This window comes from Engraulis encrasicolus, chromosome 4 (genome assembly GCF_034702125.1).
Source record: "Engraulis encrasicolus isolate BLACKSEA-1 chromosome 4, IST_EnEncr_1.0, whole genome shotgun sequence".
Taxonomy (NCBI): Eukaryota; Metazoa; Chordata; class Actinopteri; order Clupeiformes; family Engraulidae; genus Engraulis; species Engraulis encrasicolus.
Window position 1 is genome coordinate 52,766,787 of NC_085860.1, and position 10,000 is coordinate 52,776,786.

The 10,000-nt window shown below is 41.9% G+C and overlaps 1 protein-coding gene and 1 long non-coding RNA gene across 2 annotated transcripts in view; both read left to right on the top strand.

Moving 5' to 3' along the window:
* Positions 1-10,000, top strand: part of tln2b (talin 2b) — a 351,125-nt gene that overhangs the window by 159,191 nt on the left and 181,934 nt on the right. Inside the window, exons 8-9 of the mRNA XM_063197707.1 lie at positions 8,572-8,699; positions 9,398-9,461. Of these exons, the coding sequence (XP_063053777.1) occupies positions 8,572-8,699; positions 9,398-9,461 (192 nt within the window). The remainder of the gene's footprint in view (positions 1-8,571; positions 8,700-9,397; positions 9,462-10,000) is intronic.
* On the top strand, positions 1,696-4,454 carry LOC134446982 (uncharacterized). Its single transcript, XR_010034545.1, has 5 exons — positions 1,696-1,729; positions 2,247-2,302; positions 2,759-2,828; positions 3,042-3,128; positions 3,498-4,454. It is a non-coding gene; the product is annotated as an uncharacterized LOC134446982 (long non-coding RNA).

Genomic DNA, 10,000 nt, shown 5'->3' on the forward strand with positions numbered 1-10,000 from the left:
TGATACCGCTGATGTGTGGCCCAATTCTTTTTCATGAGCAAATATACTGTTTGTTTGATGGGTAGGCTACTTTCGTCAATTTTGCTATGATTGTATTTATTTTATTTTTTTAAGATTGTTTTTGGTCTTTTTTACAACTTTATTGATGACAGGACAGTTTGAGAGGTGGACAGGAGGCGAATGGGTAGAAAGATGGGAAGGGGTCGGCAAATGACCCGGACCGGGAATCGAACCCGGGTCGGCCACACGGCAGACGAGTGCCCTACCAGTTGCCCACGGCAGGGCCACTTTGCTTTGATTTACAAGACATTTGCAGACATTTTATAGGCCTAATTTAATTTAGAAATTTAGAATAAAAAAATAATGCTTTGACTCTAACCTCATGCACACGTGTCTCATCAAAGTACCCAGTGTGAAGGTAAATGTTGCATATAATGTTGTTTAGGGGGCACGTTGTTGTTCAGGATGCTGCTTTTTAAAGATGCTGCTCTGTCTCAGTTTTTGTAAAGTTTCCGTCATCAGAGCAAAAAAGGTTGTGAGTTATTTCACTTAATTCTATGATAAGATGTATAGCATGGTCCTTGCTGCTGATAAAAACAAAAGTGAATATCTTCAGAAATATCAGCATCTGTCCAGACGACATTTTTAGTTTGTTATCTATCATTAGATTCCATCGTTACACTAATTGGACATGTCTTGTATAGGCCTATTAATATGCAAACCTAGGCCTATAGCCTACCTGAAGTTATAACATCTAGAACAGGGGTCAGGAACCTACGGCTCTAGAGCCACATCTGGCTCTTTTGGGAACTGTATATGGCTCTTACTTATCTAGGCTTGCCAACCATCCCTTGAAATATGGAAGAAAAGAACGGGTTCCGTATTGAGTTGAAATGGGGCAAGGGAGATTAAAAAGTGTTTAAATGCATGAAATTACACCTAAGAAACGGTTTACCACCCTATATTTACCTGTTGTCAATAAAAGTAATACATTGACAGTAGGCTACACTCTAAAATTGTTGGGCGTAATTGAAATACATGCTTTTAATTGTATTCAGTGTTTTCAAAATGGTATGGCTCTCATGAAAATTTCTTTTTAAAAATTTGGCGTTTATGGCTCTCTCCACCAAAAAGGTTCCTGACCCCTGATCTAGATCAATATGATTTGACAAAATAAAGTGCTTCAATGCACGTTTTATTTCCTTTTGCACAACTGCAACAGCAAGGGCAACAGGTTTTTTTGTGTTCAGGCACACTCAAAAATGTTTCTGGGTCCTGGTAAATATTAAGAAATATGTATACAAACAATTTAAGGAATATTGAAATCATATAAACACCATTTGAACTGTCCGCGTATTAACTTTTAAACAAATAATCTAAACAAATAATGTAGGCCTATGCACTTGAAAAAAGCTCATAATATTAACTGACATGCACATCACACTCCAGAACAGTAGGTGGCAGTAAGAAATGAATCGCCTATTGTCGAAACACATTTTCATTGACAGTATTTATCTTCTTCCTGCTGGCACCAAGTTGTTACCTTATTGGTACAGAAATATTTTACATAAATCAAAACTATATATGTGAAATTCATGCTGTAATTCAGGTGGGATAACAAACAAAAACAAAAAAAAAATCACGAAAGGGTAAAACCGGAAATGGAATTACGTCACTTCCTGTTCGTCAGTTGGTCTGCTTTGAAATTGAGGCAATCGTTTTCAGCCGGGTAAGTTTCACAATCCGTTTCAATCCTTGTCATCTTTGGCAATATGCTTGTATTAAGACACTATTACAGTCATTTGTGAAGTATACTACGCTATTGTGATGTTTTTGGCGCTTTTGTCTGTATGGAAAGTTAACTGATACGAATATTGTTAGATCATGCTGTGTGATCTGACAAGCTGTTTGTCTTGCATTCAAATATCCACTCTTAAACATTAGCTTATCTTGTGCAACATCTTTTAGGAGTAAAAAAAAATAACTTTAAGGTTTATCGAGTCTGAAGTGTAATTTACCAGCATAATTATTTTAAACATAATTTAACACCTGCTGCTGTTTAGCTTAGCAGCTAGCTATTGCTCTCTAGCTTGCTATTGCCCTGTAATGCCCCACATGTTACTCAAAATATGTATTATATTTTTTGTAATGGGCGTCACTATTGGCCAGTCCTGAATATCACCTTTGAAAAGCCATGTTTGCCGATATTGTGAGAAAAGGTTCATCTCTGTTTTTCAACTTGACAGATGGTTACCCCCTGTGCTAGTGGAAGATGTGACTTTGAAGACAGTCATTGTAAAAGGTAGGATTTCTGTCCATGTTCAATTGTTTTACACTTTACCCTCTGCTTGAACACTTTACTTACACCAAAGCAAAATGAGGATAAAAATATTTTTTAGCCAATTAGCTGTCATTTTCATGTTGGCATGGTGTCAACAGTTATTTTGTATTGTATGAAATATGGATATGGTGAAAAATATTTTAATTCACTTTAATTTCACGCTGTCTTAAGTGGCTGTAGTCACGTTATTTACCAATATTCTTAAATGGTGACAATATTCCCCAGTCTAAAAAGTGGTGACGATGTATTTGATATGGCAGATTATATTTGGTTGAGGCTACTCTACTCTCCTTGACCCCTGGTCTCAATTTAGGTTTTACAAGAAGTCAGTCAATGCCATTGTGATGTTAGCCCTCATCTTATCTTGTAATTTCTGTAACATCAACTCCAGCAGTCTAATTATGTGTTTTGTCATAGGTGCAAAAGGCTTGTCTAAGATAAGCTGGCAGTCTACACCGCATGGCCTGCGTTGCTGACATTAAGTGAAGTAAGTGTGGTGGTACATTATGTCATAACAGATAGTATTTAAGTGTTGTTGTATGTCTGTCCTGTAGGATGTCTTTGTGGCTTGACCACAGGTGTTGCACCACCTGCAGGCCCAGAGATAGAAAGACATAGTGACAAGTCACAGGACAGACAGGAAGCACAACACACCTGGGCCTGACAACCATGCAATTTTCTTGTAATGTCTCTTTGACAGGTTAATGCAGAGTTCCTGTGCCTGACAGATACTTGAGGAAGCATCTTGGAGGTTGTCAAGGAGAAGGGAGGCGTTGCCAGAAGGAAGGTAGGATAACTCCAGCAGCTAATGGAAACATTGTGTTTGAGTTGCAAACAATCTAATGAAGTTGGGTATTAGGTATTAGAAGGTCAGACATTAGGTGTGGGAGATGCATGGCCCACCTCTAGGTTCACTGACTCTGAATTTTGAACAGTTCTGATTATGGTGTTCACAAACGATCTGCACCCCAATAAAGAGAGCATGCGATAAATGGCACCTGCATATCACTGACAAGCACACTATTAAATGCCCCCTATTAGTGGCCATGGTTGTCATTCACTAGATATCAGCATTTTTACATTTAGTGCCATTAAAGCTACATAAAAAGTGTGTGCACAGTGTTAAGCTTTCTGCATTTTCTTTTTCCACCATCAGGACTGGAGTGGCGAAGTGATCCAAAGGCAGACTGCACATCTACGTATATGATTTGCAAGGAACATCCCGTGCCAGAGACTGTGATACAAGGCATGGAGCTGTACAGTGAACTCGGAGCATCTCTTGTGCATGTGTGATGCTGTTTGGACTCGGTTACCGGTATATACCCTCAATCTCAACTCTGTGGATTTGGATTTACAATTTTAAGTATCCAGATGAACTGAAATATATGTTCTGGTGAATTTGGAAAATATGCCCAAAAGGTCCAATCACTATAAACTACAGTAAATATGTTGGACACTGGCAATCTCAGGTTCTAAGCCATTGTATAAAAGGACAATCCATCGCATTTCTATTAATACTTTTGTGTGCTGTTCTCTGATCTGAGTTGATGATTTTTTTGTCCTTTTTTGTCTTTTGTCAGCATGGCATTGAGTATCATTGAGGGGCTTTTTTCTAAACATTGGCTATGCAGATTAAAAGATGAGCACTATAAGGAAAGGCGTAATAACGCCTCAGTAGCACTTCATGGACACATTGATATCATAATTAAAAACATTTCTCTCTCCCTCTCCTCCCCCACTTTGAGAAAGAATCAAAGAGTCAAAAGTGCTCCTGCGGGCAGTTGGTTAATTCTAAAATGTCCATTCACAAATAACATCTTTTTCATGAATGTCTAAGTAAATAAGTGAGTAAATAGACACATACTGTTCTGATGAGAGTATGCTTTTCGGCCAAAGATATCTGACTGCATATCTGACCCAAGGGATTATGACATTACTTAGAATTTGATGGTGGTTGTAAGCATTCATGAAAAAGATGACATTTCTGAACAGGCCACATTAATTAATGTGTTACAGTACACTGATAATTTCAGGTTTTCTGTTTAATTTCTGTTTAATCATACGATTATATTGTCAAGATTTTGGTGTTTTATTGTCGTTTGACTGCATGTTTGTCCAGCTGATGAAATATTAATAAAAGAAATGTTTTGAAGTTCTTGTCAAGTATATTTTTCTCATACACCTAAACAAGATATTAATTCTACATGAGAAAACAAGTATTCTAGCTAAGAAAATCAGACTAGTTTTAAGACTTTAAATGAGCTGGAAACAAGTAAATTTGCCTTGTTTTAAGCGTCTTGTATGCTTGTTTTGAGCAATAATTTCTTGGAGGACATCTAATTCTAAGCAATAATGACTAATAAAGGAGAAGAAATTGCTTAAAATAAGAGCAAAAATCTTAACAAGCAACAGAAAAATAAGATTTTTATACTTGTTTCAAGTGTTTTTCTATACCTACCGCTTAGATTTTATTTTCTTGTTTTAAGAATTCTTACCAAGTCCAATTTGCTCGCTGCACTGGCAGATTATTTTGCTCAAAATAAGCAATTTTTCACCTAAAACACTATATTTTTTACTTATTTTTTTAGAGGGCTTTTTTGCAGTGCACTGGGTTACAATGAGCTGTAGCTTCCATGACCTCATCATCCACTCTCTCTCTCTCTGTCTCTCACTCTCTCTGTCTCTCACTCACTCACTCACTCACTCACTCACTCACTCACTCACTCACACACACACACACACACACACACACACACACTCTCTCTCTCTCTCTCTCTCTCTCTCTCTCTCTCTCTCTCTCTCTCTCTCTCTCGGCTCATCAGAATGCATTCTCTGATACAGTATATATAGTATGTGTTGGAAGGACATCAGTGTGTATCTATAACTTCTCATATGATGACACAATAACAGAACTAGCAACATCTATGACTGTGTGTGTCTCTGGACTGAGTGTCAGAGGAAATGCCTGGCTCCTCGTCTTTGTGTGTGTGTACGTGTGTTTGCAGCGAAATGGAGTTAAGTTGATGTGCCAGGGTATCAGGGAGAGTCTGGAAAAGTTGCTCAGCCTTCTAATATTTCATGTAGGTTAAACTTCACTCCCAAAACACTAAGCCCCTGGTATGACAAATCCCCAGTGATTTAAACACACATGCGTATATGCACATGCTCGCAAGCACACACACACGCACACATGCACGCACATTTACACACACACACAGGAGTGGAAAGGTTTTCTGAGTCACAGGTCTCTGAGTGGCAGAAGATTATTAAAAACTGGGATGAACTGAGGGGGGCGTGGGGGGTGGGGGGGGGCAGAGGGAGGGAGAGAGACAGAGACACTGTGTTTGAACTGTGGATTTAATGACATTTAAGTGTTTTTGTTAATCTCTGGACGTTTGAAGTACGTATGAAGTATAAATAGGCCTATATAAGCGTGCGTGCCTGCGTGTCTGTCTCTCTGTCTCTCTGTCTCTCTGTCTCTCTGTCTGTCTGTCTGTTTGTCTCTCTGCCTCTCTGTCTATCTGCCTGTCTCTCTGTCTATCTCTCTGTCTCTCTGTCTCTCTGTCTCTCTGCCTGTCTGTTCACCATTGACAGTAGATAGAATTATTGATTATATCTACTGTCAATGGTGTTCCCAAAGTCATCACTGCCTCCTGCCTCTCCCTCTGCTGCAGCCGTGCTGTGTATTGACAGACGAGAGAGAGGGGCTTGATGTCTGGAGGGACGGCGACTAGCTTGATGTCTGGAGGGAGGGAGAGAGGGAGGGAGGGCCATCCCTCAGCTGTCTGGCCCAGGGCTCAGCTTCAAAGCTCAGCGGCCGGCCGGCCACCAAAAACAAAGACATCCATCAGCCACATGGTCCCATGCCCATGGCGGCCCCTTAAGATGCTGGCCATCTCGGGGAAACAAAGTGCCCATTGCTGCTGAGCATTGCTACCACTATAGCCCCCCAAAGGCCAGAGCAGGCAGGCAGAGCAGATCTGTAGTCGCTCTATATGTCTATTTAAAGAACAATGGCCATTACTCTGCTGGGTCTGCGCCTGTCAGACTTAAAACAAGGCATGCTATCCATCTTTTTTATTCAACCACCAAATGGAAAAGTACTGGTCAGAAATGTCCATAAGGTTAGGATTTGACCATGTTAAGTCCACCTAAGGCCACATCAAGTATTTTTCCCCAATTTTAAAATGATATTCCAAAACATTTTTTTAGAGGTTCATCAGCTTCAAACAGGGTGAAAGAAGCACATCGGCATTCTATGGGATATATTCTCAGTTAGAAAGTTTGTAGGACCTGTCGTTCACACGAGAGACGGCTCCACTTCCCACATGTAGGGCTGCTGTAGAGGGAAATTACTTAAAGGGACACTGTGCAGGAAATGGTCAAAAAAGGTACTGCAACTATGCTGCTTATTGAAACTGGGCTGCCTATTGCCAAATTTGATCTTTACATGAAAGTTTACTAAGTAATAAACAAATATTTTCTAGTAAGATCCAAGTACAGTAATTTTTGCAGCTAAACATTTTTGGAAATTCAAAATGGCGGACCATGGAGAAGATCCCCCTTTTCATGTATGAAAAGTGCAATTTTTCCAGTCATAATGAATACTTAGAATTTGATGGTGGTGGTAAGTATTCATGAAAACGGTAACATTAGTGAATGGGCAGCATGAATTCTGGAAATAAACAACTAAAACTCTCACACAGTGTCCCTTTAAAGCTGATTTAAATGTGTGGTTTCCTCCAGTTTTGGTTTCAGACCCGTAGCTGTTGACTTAAAAAATGACGGACGAGTATGAGTCAGAAGAAGGAAGTAAACATGTTGATGGAGGTTATGACACAGACTCTAAGTCTCTTAGTTCACACACACACACACGCACACATACGCACACACACACACACACACACACACACACACACACACACGCACACGCACACGCACACGCGCCGCACGCGCGCACACACACAGACTCACACTCACACTCACACTCACACTCACCCTCACACTCACACTCACACTCACACTCACACTCACACTCAAACTCACACACACACACACGGCCATTTACTCCCTAAAAGGGCTCATTGCACACAGACACACACTCCCAGGCACACACTCACACACACACTGTAACATGAGGTCATGTTTGGGAAAACAGAGAGTGTGTAATCTTTGGTGTCTATGGCTATGTGTGGGGCTGAATCGGAAGAGAAGATGGGCGACTTTATATGTGTTTATGAGAGAGATAGAGAGAGAGAGAGAGAGAGAGAGACAGAGAGAGAGAGAGAGAGAGACACACAGAGAGAGAGAGAGACACACAGAGAGAGAGAGAGACACAGAGAGAGAGAGAGAGACACAGAGAGCGAGAGAGACAGAGCGAGAGAGACAGAGAGAGAGACAGAGATAAAAATTAAGAGGCTGTGTTTATGACAGAGAGGGAGATGGAGATAGGGGGACTGAGGGAGAAAGAGAGAGAGAGAGAGGGAGAGAAGGAATGTCTCGGTGGGGTGGTTCCAAAATACCACTTTGCCTTCTCTGACACAGCTCCCATGATGTCATCGCTTGACTTCCGTCCAAGGTGTTGCAGCTCGTCTCTGTTTTGTCTGCGTGTGAGTGTGTTCATCTGTGCTCTTGTCATGCGTGCATGCGTGTCTGTGTTTTGTCATTCTGTCTGAATATTCCCTGAGTACTACAGTACATGCGTGCGTGCGTGTGTGTGCGTGCGTGTGCGTGCGCGTGCGCGTGTGCGCTATTGTTTTGCCCCGGATTGACCTTATCTGGCTTTTGGAAGAGACAGGCCTGTTATCTCCAGTCCTCTCTGGCATGTACTGTGCAGCAGTGACTCCTCCAATAACTCCCTGTTTCCTGTGTGTGTGTGTGTGTGTGTGTGTGTGTGCGTGCGTGCGTGCGTGCGTGCGTGCGTGTGTGTGGGACAATTAAAAAAGACTGCTAAATACTGCTCAATTTCTGCAATAATTGGTAGTTTAGCAATATGGCGAAGGAGGTGCCATGTCTACCCCTAAACAACTTAAATTAGCCAGGCCATTCTGACCTGTAATGTATCGCATAGATAGGACCCTATGATTCTGATCAGTCCCTACTGATCGCTATGAAATTTGCTTCCATCACTATTCGGATTTGTAATGCTGCCTTCTTGGTGAGATCCAAATAAAATAACTAAACTTTGTGTGTGCGCCCCTGTTTTGTGTCCCCCTTCCTTCCTCCCTCAGGCGCGTGACGACATCCTGAATGGTTCCCACCCCGTGTCCTTCGACAAGGCGTGTGAGTTCGCCGGCATCCAGGCCCAGATCCAGTTCGGCCCCCACGTGGAGCACAAACACAAGCCAGGATTCCTCGAGTGAGACACCTAGACATACGCACGCACACACACACACACACACACACACACACACACAGACACACACACACACACACACACACACACACACACACACACACACACACACACACACACACACACACACACGAACATGCACACCATCAGCCAGACAAGCACACGCACACGCACACGCACACGCGCACACACACACACATACAAGCATTAACACAAGATTCTTGAAGGAAGCCCCCTCAACTAAAAATGCTTACACAGATGCATGCTTGCACACACAGACACACACTCACACACACACACTGGCACACACACCCACAATGGGCGCACACACACACACGGGCGCCCACACACACACACTGGTGCACACACGGACCTCATGCACAGACAGACATGTACATATTTTTGGACACATGCACTAAGGTAAGCACACCTGTGTATTTACAACCACACATGGAAGTAGATCAAGCCCTAGGCAGCAATCCTAACAGGTGAGGAGGAGGAGGGAGAGAGAAGAGTGATACGTGTGTGTCTGTGTCTGTCTGGTTGATGATGGTGTGTGTGTGCGTGTATGTCTGCGTGACTGCGTATGTGTGTGTGTGTGCACGTGTGTGCATATCTGTATGTGTGTATGGGGGAGGGCGTTTGTGGGGTGCTCTTCCTGGGCGTGACCCCTCCTGTCTCCTCTGATTTATCCTCTGCAGCCTGAAGGAGTTCCTGCCCAAGGAGTACATCAAGCAGAGGCACTCCGAGAAGAGGATCTTTCAGGTGAGCACTGCTGGCGCGTGCGTGTGGGCATGCGTGCATGCAGCTTTTGGACAATAGGCCTAATTTTCCCAGCCATAGATTTTCAGCACTTTCCTTTGAATATTGCAATTGACCAACTGTATTTTCATTTGTTTTAGTTTAGTCAACCTTTGCAAACATGTATGTAAGGAAATAGGACAGAATAGTACTGAAAGTAGTTAATCTGGTAACACTTTACTTAAAGCCAACATTTTAAACGCATTTATAACAAATTATAACGCATATTATAATTACTTACAACATATTATGACTACACTCATAATGCTTCATGATGCTTTATATTAACAGTATGAATAACTATGAATCTAGCTTATAATGCTTTATAAATCCAAGAATGTCATGAGTGCTCATGACTGGCTATAAACAACAGGCTGCCTGATGGGGCTTATAGTACATTATGATTACCTATACCTGGATATCCTGTCTGCAGGACCTGGATGATAAACTGTCATAAGGGCTCATACGATGCTATAATGTTTCATGTGAGATCATAAGTCGTC